General features: G+C 39.0%; 1 protein-coding gene across 6 annotated transcripts in view; it reads right to left on the bottom strand.

Moving 5' to 3' along the window:
* PALLD (palladin, cytoskeletal associated protein) overlaps nt 1–17561 on the bottom strand; it is a 433486-nt gene that overhangs the window by 269222 nt on the left and 146703 nt on the right. For all 6 annotated transcript variants that reach the window (XM_079142944.1, XM_079142942.1, XM_079142943.1 and 3 more), the window contains 3 exons: nt 13028–13206; nt 3515–3581; nt 1547–1652 (listed from right to left, as the gene is read on the bottom strand). In XM_079142944.1, coding sequence (XP_078999070.1) covers nt 1547–1652; nt 3515–3581; nt 13028–13206 — 352 coding nt within the window. The remainder of the gene's footprint in view (nt 1–1546; nt 1653–3514; nt 3582–13027; nt 13207–17561) is intronic.

Here is a 17561-nt window from a genome sequence, read left to right as displayed (position 1 = left end):
ACTCAGCATTCAGATAAATGCTTGTAGATATTTAAACATCAAACACAGATGCAAAAAAAAATCTACTGATTTAATCAGAGATTTTTCTATAAGTTTTGCACTCTGGTTTAGGGATTTAAAGGAAATATTTACTGCATATGCCTCTCTGAATAGCTTAGACGGGTTGATTCTTTTCAAGGTGATGAACCCAAATGACTTTTCCCTACTGTTTCCATTTTCCACATATTAGAGCATGTGTCACTATGTCAAACAGCTGTGAGTGTTGAACAGATAATAAATTCTGATGAAAGGCATGGAGGTGCTCATAAAGATGTATTCTTTGGTTAGGAATGAATTTATACTTCAGGAGTTTGGGAAAAACCCTCTGTAAGTGAGGTAGGAGTTGAAGGACATCAAGATGGTGGAGGCAGGCTATGAGAAAAAATGCCAGCCAGAGTACAAGACAGGGAGGTTAAGTCATCATGTGTCTCTGTTTATGGTAAGTCCTACTACCATGGCAAGTCACACCACAAGATCCATGTTGTAATTAGGTGGAAAGGGTAAAGTGTTTCCATCATGTCCATGGGGAAGGGATGAGGCACAGCTCAGCATATAAGACAAGAGTGGCCCGGCCCAGACCTCCAGACCTTGAGCCACTCTTTTCAGACTGATTAGCTCTACTTTGTAAAATGTGCTTTCACTAAATCTATGCTCTGCCTGTTACTTCTGCAGGTCTGGCTCAGTTCTTTGTTCAGGAAGCCAAGAACCTGCACTCCAACATGTTGCATTTAAGGATAGTTTTCTAGAAATGATTTAGAGATATTTAAACATTTTTTTTTTTTTTTTTAATGTATTCTCTGTGGTGCTGGGGCTTGAACCCAAGGCTTTGTGCTTGTGTGGCAAGCACTCTACCAACTAAGCTATATCCCTAGTCCCTTTTACATGATTTTGGTTTGCAATGTAAACTCACTACAATTACTTGCTAGTTTGTACTATTGTTGTTTCTTGAATGATGTAAGTCTTACAAAGAGATAAAAGCAGGATGAGAAAGTATGGTGAAGTCAAGGAATTTTATTTTATTTCTCTTGTTATCTGTTTAGCTTCCAGGAATGGGAATGCTTTCTGTGGGTATGTGGACTTTTCTTGTCTTCTAGATGAGCTAATGAATTTGGTTAAAGGGAAGAGAGGAGGTATGTGGAGGAATAATCCCGTAATTATAGCTAAAACAGATATTATCTTATCAAAAGTTTCCAATGCATTTATTTTACTTGTTTATTTTTAATGTGGTAAATTCTGTCCATCTACAACTACAAAGCATTTTTTGAAAAAAAGAGTTTCCAATACAAATGCAGGTGTTGGCTAATTGGTGGTGTGGATTTGATTAAAGATAATTTTTAGTGGAATGAAAGGAAGAACAGTACCTACTATTTTCTTTTCTTCCAGTTCTTTTTCACTTAGAAAACATTTTTAGGGTGCATGCTAGTTAGAATCAAAGCTATATTCTTAAAACCAAGCAGTTTGCTAATATATTCAACTCCTTGTGGGATCTGGCCTGAGGCATAATTACCTGTTGAACAGGGACAGACAAGGGCTGAATCACAGCTGTGGTCACTCCTGTCTTGGGAGATGATGATCCTATTGTCAAGGACACAGAAGTTGTTTTCTTTTGAGCTCTGGAAAATAGGGAGGCAAGTGTCCAGTTAGAATTTTTGAGTTGCAATTTTTCTTTGAAATATTTCTACAGAAGAGCTAGGTTTCTTACTGTACACTTCAACTGTCACTATTTTAGAAATTAGAACTCAACTTACAGCTAGAAAAGCGGTGGTCAGCATGAACACAGAATGTACCTTCTCCATATTGAGTGAAATCATTTATAATCTTGGTTAAAAAGATTCAAAAGTATTTATACCACAGTTTCTTTATCCATTCATCTGTTGAAGGGCATCTAGGTTGGTTCCATAATCTAGCTATTATGAATTGAGCTGCTATAAACATTGATGTGGCTGTATTACTGTAAGTATGCTAATTTTAAGTCCTTTGGGTATAAACCGAGGAGTGGGATAACTGGGTCAAAAGGTGGGTCCATTCCAAGTTTTCTGAGGATTCTCCACACTGCTTTTCAGAGTGGCTGTACCAATTTGAAACTCCACCAGCCATGTAAAAGTGTGCCTTTTCCCCCACATCCATGTCAACATCTATTATTGTTTGTGTTCTTGATAATAGCCATTCTAATAGAATATTATTCAGTCATATAAAGAATAATATGGCATTTGCAAATAAATGAATGGAATTGGAGAATGTCATGCTAAGTGAAATAAACCAATCCCAAAAAACCAAAGGCCGAATGTTTTCCCTGATAAGTGGATGATGATATATAATGGGGGTTGGGGGGTTGGGGAGTTAGAGAAGAATGGAGGAATTTAGATTATGTAGAAGGAAATGAGAGGAGGGGTATGAAAAATGGTGGAATGAGACAGACATCATTACCCTAGGTACATGTATGATTACACAAATGGTATGAATCTGCATTGTGCACAATCATAGAAACGAAATGATGTACCCATTTGTGTACAATGAATCAAAATGCAGTCTGTAAAAAATAAATAAATAAATAAATAATTTTAAAAACCAGTATTAACCTTGAGACTCCCTAATAGAAAATAAAGTACTTGGAAGCAGTCTAATCTTTAAAAATAGATAGATATTTAAAATCTTTAGGGTTAGGGTCCTATATTTAATTCAAAGTCTTGGCTATTTTCAGTTTAGCAGCTGTTCTTTATTCTGGTTTCTAATTTTGTTGAAAGTTTTTGTCTTTTCTTGGTGCATAAGTGTTAGTGAGGTGTAAGGGAAAGATTAAGAAGAGTCAGTGTGTAGGCCCACTATTGTGAAGGAGCTGACCCTCAAGCAAGTCACATCACTTCACTGAACTTGAGCTCTTTGTTTGAAATGAGTAGTGCTAAGTACATGCTTTTATAAGGTCCCTTTAGAATCTGTGATTATTTGATGCTGACTGGATAGATTTGTTTAAGTTTATATATCATTTCATTATTGTTTGAATTGTACCTACTTATGGGATACAATGTGATAATTTGATGTACATATACAATGTACAATAATAGCATTTTGAATGGAGGTAACTATTATGTGTTTACTAGCAAATAAAGACATTTGTTAGCACATCTCAGAAATTAATGGAATTTTCTACCAAATTCTAGTAAATTTTACTTCATTTTTGCAGAATAATTAAGATATTAATATTTTCTGAATAATCCATAGGCCTTGGTGCGAATAACAATCAGATGGTTGTCTTTGAAACTACCCTTGTATATGGTTAGTTTTGGCACACTGATAATGAAATGCAGATTTCAGAGTACAAATTTGTAAATTAAAAACTGTTCCAATTTGAAATACATAGGATTTCCAATGAACGCCAGGGGACCTTTCCCAGTTAAGCACAGCACACCTGCCTATATGTCCCCAAATTTGTTTGCCATTCTTTTTTATAGAGATGAGTGATGAAATCATAGGTACTTACTGTGGCATAGCTCCAGCTTTTGACTTGAAAGCTAAACTTTCACTGTCAGAATCTGAAGAACTGGCTCCTGGAAAAGCATTAAAGAAATAAGGATAAAGTTAAGATTCAGTGGTATCAGGAACTTCAGAGTAATAGTCCTCATTTTTAAACAGTAAAACACCAAGTCTTATTTTTGGCCTAAATACACAATAAAATAGAGAATAATTCAGGTTCATATCATTTTTATTGGACTCTTCAGAAAATTATTTTTAAAAAGAACTGCTATAAATAGCTCTTTTTGAAAGCAGTATGTTTTTAAAGCCAGCTTTATTATTAGTTTCATTTCTTATCACTTTGCCATCAAAACCACAAGTCTACATGGCTTAAAAACAAAGAAATACATGTGTGTGAGTGTCCATGTGGAAAAATACTTATAGCTTTAAACTTTAACCCTAGGAAATCACATGGTATGGTTTATTAATGTCTTTATTACTTATTAATCAGAAGATACTTTCTGACTCTTGGGTAAATTCAAGTATATAGCTGTAGTTTCAATCTTTTTTTAAATTATTTTTTATTTATACAGACTGCATTTTGATTCATTGTACACAAATGGGGTACATCATTTTGTTTCTATGGTTGTGCATGATGTAGATTCATACCATTCGTGTAATCATACATGTACATAGGGTAATGATGTCTGTCTCATTCCACCATTTTTCATACCCCCTCCCTCTCATTTCCTTCTACATAATCTAAATTCCTCCATTCTTCTCTCACTCCCCCCCCCACTCCCATTATATATCATCATCCACTTACCAGGGAAAACATTCGGCTTTTGGTCTTTTGAGATTGACTTATTTCACTTAGCATGCTATTAGCTTTATTCTTGAAGGACAGGGCCTCTGATTTTGGAACCTGCCTTCCCAAACTCATCTGTATCATTACTCTTCCTGAATGAAGAATCATCAGAGTTTTAAACTAAAGGTAACAGCACTCAGATTTTAATATTTACAGATTGTATGTCAAGATTTCAAGTGGCAGACTTAAAGTAATTGCAATGGTTAAAATATATTCTTGATATTTTATAAAATATATTTCATTTGGGTTATTAAAATTATCTTATAAAATAACATAGACTTACAGAAAATAACCAAATAATACCAAATTGTGCAACATAATAGTTCAGATCTTAGGGTACCTCCCTAAATACCATCGGGCACATGGTGGGTGTGTATTTTTCAGATAAATTAAATATTGCAACACATATATGTATGAACGTATTTATACAAATGTTTCATACTGTATGTACTCCTTCCAGTTAGATCCTTTGCCTATCAGTACGTGTACAATACATACATTCACTTAATTCTTTTGAATGGCTGTTTGGAATTTTCTCCTATGACTATACTGGAATATGTTCTTGCTTTTGTTGATGTTAAAAACAGACATGCTTTGGTAACTCTGCTGGAATGTTTGCTTTGTCCCGTCCTACTTATTTCTGTAACTACCATCCATTGTGGACTTTTTTCACCTGGCTCCTGGACTACTGCAATAGACTCTTATCTTGTTTTCCCATTTCTCTCCCTCCCAAATCCATTCATGCTCCTAGAGCAAACCTTCCCTGTTAAAGACCTAGATGATACATAAGTCTCAGAAAATTCATTCTCCCCAAATCTGACATTCAATGGCCTTGGTGATTTCCAACCTGATTTTCTTCCTGCATTTCCAAGTCACATAATCCTAATCCAGAGAGCTGAACATCCTCACTGGGGTACACTCCACAGGTGAGGGGACACAGCAGTGAAGCAGGTACACACACAAATCCTGCCCTTGTGGAGTGTGTGCTCCTGGAGAGTTAAATACATGACATGGTGGTGAGTGAAATGGGAAAAAGATGGAGTGGGGGTGCTGGAGTGTGAGCAGACGGGGGTGCGATGGGTTGCAATTGTAAGTCGGGAGGTGGGAAGGGCTCCCTGAGACCCCGGGCTTGTGAGGGCGTCCTCCTTGTGCGAGCTCTACTTTGTACCCGCAGTTGCAGGACTACTCTGGTAGGTTACACCTACCCAGTCTTTTCTTGAGATTCTGCCTTGAAATTTAGATCAGCCCAGCCATTCTTCTGTGCTCTGTCTTTGAATTCCCAGCATTTTATTTATACCACGCATGCCACTTATTACACCTGCCAGAGAATGACTAGTTCTCTGAGAACTGAGGCCGGGCTTGGAGGGGAACTAGCGATTTTGTGAGTACTTACTACTTGCCTGGCAGTCTGCCAGCTTCTCTCTTTATATCATTTAATTATTTTCATAATGAACCTCACTTAGAAGTAAGTTATATCCAATTTATAGATAGGGATCCTGAGAACCACACGGTTGGCAGTTTGTATGAGATCACAGGACTAGAAAGTGGTAACAGGACTGTACTTGAGTGTTTTGAACTCATGGTCTGTGACCTTCCAGTCCCCTGGGGCTTTCATGTGCTGTGCCTGTCCCGGCTCCTGGTGGTGCTTAGCTTCATGTGCAGGGCTCGACGTGTGCTTCTGCTGGAACAAACTCATGGAACAAGGAAATCAGCAAGCTTGTCAAGGGACAGGGAGCAAACCCTGCCAAAAGAGAGGGGCAGTGTGTGGCCAGGCAGCAGTGGGAGGCCAGCATGGGCAGAGCTGGTGCTCTAGGGCTGATGTGTTTGGGATTCACCGTTTGGGCACTGAGAAGTCGATGGGGAAATTAACGGTGCAGGATTAACTGGGGCTGTAATAGAAAAAGAGGGACAAACAAACAACAGACCACCCAAACAAGCTGTAGACCAGCAGGAAGTTTTAAGTGTGGGGAGCCGAGCAGGGGACTCCCCAGGAGTCTCCAGGAAAGCTGCAGCTATCAGAAAGGCTTGGGAAACCGGAGAGACTAGTTTTCTTGGAATCATAAAAGTGTTTAGGATAAGGAGAGGGGTGGCTCAAGTCTGTAGGAATGATCTCAGACACTCTTAGGCAAAGAAGCAGCTACTTTTCATCTGACTCTACATATTTGACTCATTTAAAAAAAAAGAAACAAAAAATCCTCTGATGCCAGGAACAGTGACTTGTGCCTGAAACCCCAGTGATTCTGAAGACGGAGGCAGGAAGATGACAAGTTTGAGGCCAGCCTCAGCAACTAAGCAAGACCCTGTCTCGAAATAAAAAATAAGGGCTGGGGAGCTGGGGGCGTGGCTTTTTGGTAAGGGGTGCCTGGGTTCAATCCCTGGTACTCCCACGACCCCCCCAAAAAAGTTTTCTGATGACCTCTATTTAAAAAGTCATTCTTGGGCCAGGGATGTTGCTTAGTCATCAGTGGAAGAGAACTTGCCCTAGCCTGGTTCAAACCCCAGTGCCACCACCAAAAGAAAAGGTATTCTTGCTACCTCTTTCTAGGTGATTTTCAGAGTGAAAGGTAGAGTCAAAAGGTTTGTGTGGCTGCAGTGAGAATACACCTGTTAGGTTTTGCGCACCTGTCCAGTCCTTGTGAAAGCTCAATGTCACCTTATATCTCAGGTGTCAGAGCAGCTCTTGCAGAAGACAGATCAAATCCCTCTCTCTGTGCCAGTAAGTTCCCTTCCCTCCCCTCCCCTCAGGCGATTCTCCCCTCCCTCTTCCATCCTGTCCCTCCCTCCAGTCATCTGCTCTGCACCTGCTGGTCAGGAGAAAGGAATGTTTAATGACAGGGTTAGCTGTTTGTGAGAGGACAGGTTAAATTAAAAAAAAAAAAAAAAAAAAAAGAATCAAGGTGTAAAGGAGTATGTGAAGTGAAATCTACACACACAGAGGACAAAGGTCAGCATCTTAACAGTGACTGTCAGTCGTTGAGGGTGCACGTGTTGTAGAACGTGCACTCACCACGGTCATGGTCCCTGGGTTCAATCCCCAGCACCAAAACAAAACAAAACAAAACAAAATACAGTCGTAATTGCCTACATCATGTGTCAGGTATCACTCTAGGGGATTAAGTTGTTCAATTCTGACAAGAATCTCACTTTCTCGGTATACAGATGAAGAGAACAGAACACAGAGTCATCGAATAACTGTTCAAGGTCACAAAGCAAGAAACTACTTCTAAATAATGTGCAGGCCCGATGTGTGCTTAGACTCCTTCAGATGCCCTTCACAGGTCTTCAAAATCTAGCAAAAGGGAGCTACGCCCGTCTCACCTGTTGTCAGATACTGAGGCACTACAGTGGTCCTGGCCTCCGGGGCTTTACCTTACTGAGATGGCAGGAACAATTACCCACATCACCTCACAACACACTTCCGAACGTAAAGGGGTGCAGCATTTTATCTGACTATTCATAACACTCAGAACCTAAAAATAAATGTCCACTGGCATCAGAATTCAGCCTTCCTGTCTGGCCCCCACATTTTTAATGCTTCCTTGTCTTCCACACTACCAGATCCAAATCCTCCTTAACCGCTGGTCTGGTTTAATTCGGCTTCCTTCAACCCATCTTTCAGGACCATCATGCCCCCCTCTTTGGCATTCTTAAAACTATAATGATCTATATGATCCATTTTACAATCACAGGAGGAGGTAGTAGTGGAAAGTTGAGATGTGTGTTTATTTTACATGTTTGTGTTTACCTTTCCTACTCTTGAGCCAATCTACTGTCATCTGGTCCTTAAGGACTCTCCCCTCTCCTCCGGGTACACAGGTGGGCCAAATTCTGTTTCCTCTCCTCTTTCCATCTTGTTCTCCCTCCCTCCTAAGTAACCAATTTTTCTCTCTTTGCATTATTTTCATTAGCATAGAGACATACTCTAATAATTCCTGCCTCAAAACAAACAGCAAAAAGCCATCTTTTATGATTCCATATATCTTTCTAGATACTGGCCCTAGGTCTCTGCTGGTGGTGAAGCAAGTCTTCCCACTGAGCATCTAACATCTGCTACTTCCACATTTTGCAAACTTGACTCAGGTCACTGTATTTGATCTTTGGTCTTTTCCTGACTTCCCAAGCCCCTCTTGCTAAAATCAACAACACCACTCCCAGTGGCCTAATCCGGTGGTTTCCTCCCTGCCCTCATCGGACTGACCTCTCAGCAGGAGTGGACGTGGCCTGCAGCTCCCTCCTTCCTGACACAATTTGCCTTGCTGCCCCTCACACTGCTCTGCCTCCTCTCTCTCCTGCCCCAGGGGCTCTTCCTTCTTACTCTCCATTGCTGGCAGCTCTTCCTGGACTCTCCATGTGTAGCAGTATCAGAGGCTCAGACTCAGGTCCTCTCTCTTCCCCATCTCCTCTTTCTCCCTAGCCGATCTGTCTGGTAGTGCATCCAGTCCATGTTACCATCTATGTGCAGAGTCCCCAGAATTTTCTTGCTCTGTGCACTGGACTACATTCATGTGTCCGACCAAACGACCTGTCACATCCACTTGGCCATCCAGACACGGATTTCAAATTTATGTTCACAGCACTGCACTCAATCCCTCCCCCGCTGCCCCCAGTCCTCTGCACTGACAACACTGTCCACACGAATGGTAGAGCTGAAATCCACAGTGTATTCATACCTGATTCCTTTCATCCCTTCACCCCACATCTAACCCACTACAGGCTTTTGGTGTCTACCTCTGAGCTCATGTTCCTATTTATACTCCATCCTCCTGGAACACGGTTGTATCACTTCTGTCCTGATGCAGAAGGCTCCTAATTGGTCTCCCTGATTATAAGTCAAAGTAACAGCTTGAAAATACAAATCAGAAGGGGTGGGGAGGCAGCTCAGTGGTAGACCACGTGACTAGCATGCTTGAGGCCTTGGGTTCCATTCCCAGCATTGCCTAAATAAATAAATAAATAGATTTGCAATTTGATTTACAATCCAAGTCAAACTGCTCACAGTGACCATAAGGCCCCTCGTCCCATATGACCTGGCTGATGATGCTCCATTGGCCCTAGATTTCCTCAGCTGCTTTGGCACTCCGCTCTTCCCCACCCGGGGTCTTGGTATTCGTCCCCTACCTGAAGCCCCCTTTCCCCACCCAGTCTTCCCTACTGGCTTCTTTTTGGGTTCTAGACTTTGATCAACTGTCCTTTCTTCAGAGTGGCCTTCCTGATCACCTTGTCCAGTCAGCCACCTCACTTCCTTCACAAACTTGCTGGTGATTGGAATTATTGGTGAATTTCCTGCCTCCCTCTCCCTCTTTTGGAGTGTCAACGCCGGTCTTGTTCACTGCTCTGCTCCTCCTGCCTGAAACTGCCTGCCTTACAGTAGCCCCTTGACTATGGCCACAAAGTGCCCAGTTATGTGCCCTGAAAAAATGTTGTTCTAAGATCCTATGTTGTGAAACCCCAGGAAAGTGAGGGTCAGAGTGGCCCCATGATAATGAGTAACTTTGCATTTTATTTTGTAGCAGCAAACAGGGAAGACCTAAGTCAGACTGCTTGGGTTTGAATCCTGGCCTCCCAGGTGTGTGTGTGTGTGTGTATGTGTGTGTGCTTGCTTGCACGTATGTGCGTGGACTACCTGTCATTTTGATAGTTACGTAGCCCCACTAATCTTCAGTTTTCTCAACTGTAGATTTGGGTGATTTTTTGCAAGGATCAAATGAGATAATCCACGTAAAAACCAAGAGGAGATCTTCCTATTGAACACTATATGAATGCTAGCAACTCTTCTTAAGCTATCATTTCTTTTGTTTTATTCTAAACTTTGGTGCATAGGATGGTAGAATTTACATCATTTTCAGCTAGTGGGGCATTAAACTTTCAGAGATTTTGTTGAGGTTTAAAATTGTACAGAAAACATCCTTCCCTCTGATAGGCTCCTAGTAACCGCATGATGATATAATAACGGCAAAGTGCCTTAGGAAGCAGCTTCGTTGTGACAGGCCTGACACTAATGTAGAGCTGGAATTCGTAAATGTAAATACTTCTTACTTTAAATGATAATATGAACCAAGGAATGTTTTTGAGGTTCTCTCTCATTTCATGTAATTGTTCTTAGGGATAAAAATATAATAAAAATTACTCACTTTAGAAAAAAGTTATTACCCATATTTCGCAAGATAACAAGCCAGTTTTCTAAATCACTTTGTTAGTTCTACAAAGATGAATCTTAACAGCTTTTTGTTCTTGTTATGTCAGCTCCTTTGATTTTTCTAAAGTTACACACAAGTTATCTAAAATCACATATGCCTAATGGCTGGTTGGTTGCATAAGGATGTTTAGTAGTAGCCCCAGGAAAACCGCCCTGGTAGAAATTCATCTCTGTTGAAGTCCTGAACATGAAATCTACAGAATCGTGGAATGAGACAGACATCATTACCCTATGTACATGTCTGATTACACGAAATGTATGAATCTACATCGTGCACAACCACAGAAATGAAATGATTTACTCTATTTGTGTACGATGAATCAAAATGCAGTCTGTAAAAATAAAAAATAATTTAAAAAACCTACATAGCATATAGAATTAGAGTGAAGTAGCTCATCTAGTTGAGTTCACAGGCAGAAGAAGATGGCCAGGTCTGAAGCTTCTACATAGAAGAACTTAATTAAATAAAATTAAAGATCAGGGCTTGGGGTCCAGCAGAATTAGATATTGCAACTAGTTTCAGGGGTAGAGAAATGTCTTTTGTTATATAAAAGTAGGTATATCTTATATATATCATAATTAACTTTTTAGGTGCACTGGGATTTTTATAACACTTTATATTTCTCTTATACCACTTATAACATTACTTTATCACTTCACATTCTGGTTTTATTTCAGTTTTTAAAAAAATATGAACATCCCTGCTGTGAGACTGGGAATACTCTGATATCCAGAGACTGTATTAAATATTTGTACTAGACTATGTGGTACTTAGTAGGTCATTAATGAGTGTTGTTTGAATTAAGTTGATGAACTCTTACTTATTAAGTTATAGGATATTACTGAAAATCTAATGTGATTTCATTTAATGTCTATAGTAGAAGTATGAGCCAAAATTCATCATATTTCTAGCAGCAAATAAAACATTCCATTTTAAGATGATCTTTGTGAACTTGGATTTGGAGACAAATCTGAACACAGCAAACAGATTTTTTTTTATTGCAAGTTTAAATTCCCTGCATTCTATAATACTTCAAGAAGTTTGCAACACTACTGCCCAGGAATAAAATTTATTGCGAACTCATTAGCAAAATGTTAAAAATCTTGTCATTTATTTTTTCATTCATGTCAGTAGGACATAGTGGTTAAGAATATCTTTCCTACCCTTAAGACTATCTTTGTGAAGTGGTTTTTATAGAGATTAAGGATACGGACCCTGGAGGAAGACAGTCTGAGTTCCAGTTCTTGTGTGACTTTGAACAGTCCTTTATCCTCTTTCAGTCTTTGTTTTCTTTTTTGTAAAAAGAGAATAATTATGCCTCAAAGAATTACAACAAAATTTAAACGATTTACATGTACATGTTCGTGTGTGTATTTTATAGGCATTGCATGAGTATTATTTATCATTGGATATAAAATGTTTACTTCTGTTAAGAGAACAAAGTCCCTTGAAGAGTTTGAAGATGTTGTTTCCAAATATAATGTGATGGGTCCTTTTATTAAAAGTAAAGGTATATACTTTTAGTCAGCAGTAATTGCTTATCTTTGAAACTAATTTTTTTGGTCAGTTCTTGATGGAGCTATAAATGATAGTTGACATTTTGTTTTCTTCCACTTTAAAGAATGAAGAAATTTGGTATATTAAACAGTTTTTAAAATATTTACAAAAATGAAGATTAAGGTAGTAGAGATCTCAAGGTTTTTAATATTCTTTCTATATATTAACTACTATTTTAAAAAGCAAATGATCAACCAGGTGTTCACCACATTATGGATTTAGACACAGTATGAACACTGGGCACAATATACATCTGACCATTTTAAATCATTGGTACTGATCAAAATGCAATAAACTATAATACATTGATATCTAGTATTCTGATTTCCTGGAGATTAGGTCTTATAAAAAATAAATAAATAGAACAAAAGAAATATTCCATTCTCTGCTACCAATTTTTAATACATTTTAATACATTTCTGAAATTATTCTCACCACGTAATTACAAGTTCATTGTACACTTTGCAGGAATAATAGAGTCTTAACAGAAGAGGCACAATTCTAGAATTTAGTGAAATCAGGAACATTTAAAAATATTCAATCACTTACAGTTCCCATAAAGTGGTTTCCTAAATCATTTACAGCTTAACAGCTGTGAATATGGTATTTCAATTATATTCCCATCCTTCATTTACTTGAGAGAAAGGAAAAAAAAAAATAAGTTGGATACTTCATGTTCTAAGTAAATTCAAGTTAATGTAGCTGAAAGGTTTTAAATGAGAAAGACTGAATGTTGACATTAGACCCAGAGGATGTATGCCTAAGTGTCAGAACGGTTTATTTATAGAGATTTTCAGGAGAAATGAGGGTTGAAGCACAATACAACTCTGTTTGCACGGGGAAAGCACACACGAGATGTTCCACCAGCATGCTGATGCTCTGAGGCCATTCTTACGCCTATCCTGTGTACCCTCCTTACCTTCAATGAATACCTCCGCAGAAGTGGTGTCTGAGCCGCTGGGGTTGGTAGCCAGACAGGTATAGCGGCCAGTGTCGTCCTCAAAGGCCTCTGCTATGATCAGGGTGTGGAGGTCCTGGCCCTCACAGTGGATCTGAATGTCAGGCGAGTTGTGCAGCTCTTTCCCCTCACAGAACCATCTGCAGGCCAAATGGAGGTCAAAGGACAGAGAGTTAAGAGAGGAAATGGTGATGTTTAAAACAATAAAGCAAAAACCCAAGGCTGAATGCTCTGCAGTAAGATGCTTGTTTGATAAAAGATCTGTGTCAATGTTACTCATGGAAACTCTACATTTGAGACCGTGAAATTAATGACTAGACAATTCCCATAGGTTTTCTTTGTAAATCATCTTGCACATTTTATGAACCTTGAAATAAGGGGCGTTGTCAAACTCGGAAAGACCATTTTGATTACAAAATTAAAAGGAATGAAAGAACTCAAAATGTCTTATAAAATGTTCTATAATAAATGTCGTATTTTTTTCTATTATTCTTATCTAAAGGAAATACAAAAGTAATATGTGTTATGCTCAAAATATCTAATATGTTAAGGAAAACTTATCATGTTAAAAAAATCATAGGCGGCAGTATTTTTTGTTGACCCTAAGACTTCTGATCAGCTGAGCAGTGACAGATTTAATGCCTTCCACATTTTTGATATTTACAAAACTTTCTAGCAGACCGCCTTGGCCTCCGAGATGCAGAGAGAAACAGCAGTTATGCTGTGATTCATTCTTGCTAGTCTGCACTTTTCCTTTCCCAAACAGCCATGCAGGACCTTGGGGTAGAAGGCTGCAGGCTGACAGACTGTTTTAACACAGGTTTTTTCTCAAACATTTTCTTCTGTTTCCCCAACACCTCAGACTCTCAACGCCATTTGATTGCTTTTACACTGAAAAAAAAAAAGTGTCCCCCAAGTTCTGAAAATGTGATTTATTTTTGAAGAGATATGTAGGAATGCGCCACTTAACAACTAACAGAATTCAAGTCTCTCTAAATTGTCCATTTAGCTTCTTAATTATCACCAAGAGAATTTTCTCTGAGTCTAATCACCTATAAAATTCTTTGGACCTGGAATTCTTTTGTGAAAATATGACACCAAAGACTAATTGTTTTTTCTTCATTTAGAGTAGCATAATAGAGGTATTTCTCTGTATTTAATTTGCAAATAGAATTAAGAAAGCAAATGAGTTTGTGAATTCTCAGAACATTAACCCCAGAAACCACACCAAAAACTAAATATGGAGTACTTACAAAAGAACAGACACAACTTTGGGAATTATAGAATATAAAATAGGTAGTCAACTGAGTGCTCTGTACAATGTGACCCATGCTATTTTGGGGGCAACAGAGAATGGTGGTAATTCTCGATTCTGGGGCGCACTGTAGTTTTGTTTTCATGAAGTCTTGGAGAGCTTTCCAGTCTAGGGCCATCTTCCCAGTCCTTCCCCTGCCCTTATTTCCCTGTTTTCTTTCCAAAACCATCCTCCAATTCCTCACCCATGACTGCTAACTGCAGCTTAAGTCTTAATTGATCTCTCCATCTCAAGCTATAAATTCTTTCTATGTTCTGTCATTAGATTAATACTCTTGAAACTTCACCATACATGCTATTTTCTGAAATTCAGATCTGTCATTGAGGCCTTTCATGTAACTTGGATTTAACTTTATTTTCTATCATTTTTCTGTACTAATCCTGTTTCTGTCAAATGTTTCCAGGAGTTCAATGCTCCCTAAATAGCCCTTGAGGGTTACTTGGCTACTCTTTTTTGCCCACACTTTCTCTCCTTGGAATTCTTTCCTTACCTTCTTCCTTATTATGGTTGAGATATGAGATGTCCCCTAAAAGTTCAGTATGAGATAATATAAGAAGGTTTAGAGGTACAATGGTCAAGTTTGAGAGCCTTAACCTAATCAGTGCATTAATCCCCTGATAAGGATTAACTGGGTAGTAACGGTAGGCAGGTAGGGTGTAGATAGAGGAGGTGGGTTCCTGGGTGTGACTTTGGAGTTTATATTTTGTCCTTATTGAGCAGAGTTGTCTCTCTCTCTGTGCTTCCTGGTGCCATGTTCCCAACTGCTTTACGTCCACCATGATGTTCTGCCTCACCTCAGGCCCTGAGGAATGGAGTCAAGCTGTCTATGGACTGAGTCCTCTGAAACCATGAGCGCCAAAATAACCTTTTCCTCTTTAAAATTGTTCTTGTCGGGACTTTTGGTCACAGGGAAAAATCAAGCATGAAAAAATGCAATAGAGTTTTAAGGCAAAGATTAATTTCTTTGGATGGGTATACTTCATAGGGAACCCTTTGCCAACTACATGAGTAAAGTCTCTTGTCCTCTAACTCAGCAAACTTGTTGTCTACAAGACTGTTTTTACATGGCTGGGAGCAAAGAATGGCTTTTATATTTTCAGATGGGAGGGAAAAAATCCAAAAACAATAATCTCATGACACCCAAAATTATATAAAATTGAAATTTCAGAGTCCATAAATAAGTTTTTTTAAATACTCATTCACATGTTGCCTTTGACTGTTTTTGCATGACAGTGACAGAATAGAGAAGGGTTGCAACATTCTGTCTGGTGACCCCAAAATACTTACTAATTTGGACCTTTCTTAAAAAAATCTGCCAACACCTGCTTTGTGCTCCTTAAAGAGCAGGGTCAGTGGCATCAGCGCCACCTGAGAGCTTGTTAGACGGGCAGCATCTTGACTCTCATCCCAAAGCTACCAATGAGTTCAGATCCCCCAGGGGATTCAGGGCATGTAAGTTTAAGTGCTGGTCTGGAGTGTCCTGATCCACACTAGCTAGCATGGTAGTGTCCTGGCTCTCATACACATTATTTACCTCTTTAATACAGCAACCATATTCTATGTGCTTTGTGTCTCTGGTCCCCTGCACATAGGTGCATGCAAAATTGCGTTCTTTTTGTTTGTTTCAACCAACTCTACTTTAAAAATGTTAAGAATCGCTCATTTGACAGTTGATCATTTACCACTTTGTGACACCTTCTGTATTGTTTCCTTATATTATTATTCAATGCCAAATGTTTTTATAATTTTTTCTCCATCTAGAAAATCAGTCACTTCTTGATAAAAAAAAAAAAATGCATTTAAAAATTGATGCAGAGTATGCTGCACATAGTTGGTGCTTCAAAAATATGATCTGTCATGCATTACTTTATAGTATGCTTTCTATGAAAAAAAGTGAAGGGATTCATGGCCTAATTGTTTTGGAAAATGATGCATATTACTTTTTGATGTTTTATGTTTTCCAGTCACATTTCTTATTAAAGGCTCTGAAATGTCCTGCAGAAAACAAATTTGTTTCATGTGGTCCAATCCAGCATTTACCAACCTTATTTGACCATGTGATTCTTTCTCGTTTAGCACCTACTAACATCCTATGTTATAGGATGCTTTCCTAAAAGATTAAGGCCATAGAACTTGTATCTTAAAAAAAAAAAAATTATAAAGCAAGTAATAATAAACACAAGGCTGAAAAAATAATTAACAGTAAACACAACAAAATACTTGAAATACACCTTAACACTGGCAGACAGATTAAGATAATAATGTCTTTTTTGAAACAAGGGGTTTAACACCTTGTCTTTATAGACCATAGTACTTAAATTTCCACTTTATAAGGAAATTAGTTCTTTGTGTGTTTTTTGATCCTACTAGAATGTAAGTTCTCCAATAATAACTTATTTACTAGGTTCCAGCACTGTGTTTGTCACATGGGAGTATGAATCATGCCTTATTTTGCGGGGGACAGGTATCAGGGATTGAACTCAGGGGCACCCAACCACTGAGTCACATCCCCAGGCCTATTTTGTATTTTATTTAGAGACAGGGTCTCACTAAGTTGCTTAGCGCCTTGCTTTTGCTGAGGTTGGCTTTGAACTTGTGATCCTCCTGCCTCAGCCTCCCAAGCCACTTGGGATTACAAGCATGTGCCACCGTACCCGGCTTGCCTTTTTATTTTCAATCATGACTTTATTTTCAATATTTGCTTCTTTGACATCTGGGCTTTGCAGACCTTGGAGGGACTGCCCCTTCCAGGCTAGCCAGTTTGTAGGGCTACTAAAAGCATGCCTTTCATAGGTAAACGAACCACTCTAAAACTAGCACCCCCTCTACCTTCTCTGGTGGGCTCTTCTTACTCAGGGCAACTGCCTACCTGCCTAATTATCCCAGAAGCAGGTATGGACATTTAGTGGCAGTTCCTAGGCCCCAGGCCCACTGAAACGATCCAAACTAACCAGTCTTAAATCCGCTTATCCTGCCCCACCTCTCCCTACCTGTGGAAGCCACAAGAAAGGTACATTTCCCTCTCCCTCCTTTTGCTTTCTGACAGATCCTTATGTTTCCCCAGTGGTTCCCTGTGATGTGGGGCATGTCCCTTGCTCTTGGGAACTACAAGTACAAACTTTCTTTCAATGACAGTTACGGGCTGATCTGTTGGCCTCACTGTATCTGAGTAATAATAAA

This window comes from Sciurus vulgaris, assembly GCF_902686455.1.
Source record: "Sciurus vulgaris genome assembly, chromosome: 5".
NCBI classification, from domain to species: domain Eukaryota; kingdom Metazoa; phylum Chordata; class Mammalia; order Rodentia; family Sciuridae; genus Sciurus; species Sciurus vulgaris.
The sequence above is the reverse complement of the archived record's forward strand: the minus strand, read 5'-3'. Positions and strand labels throughout refer to the sequence as shown.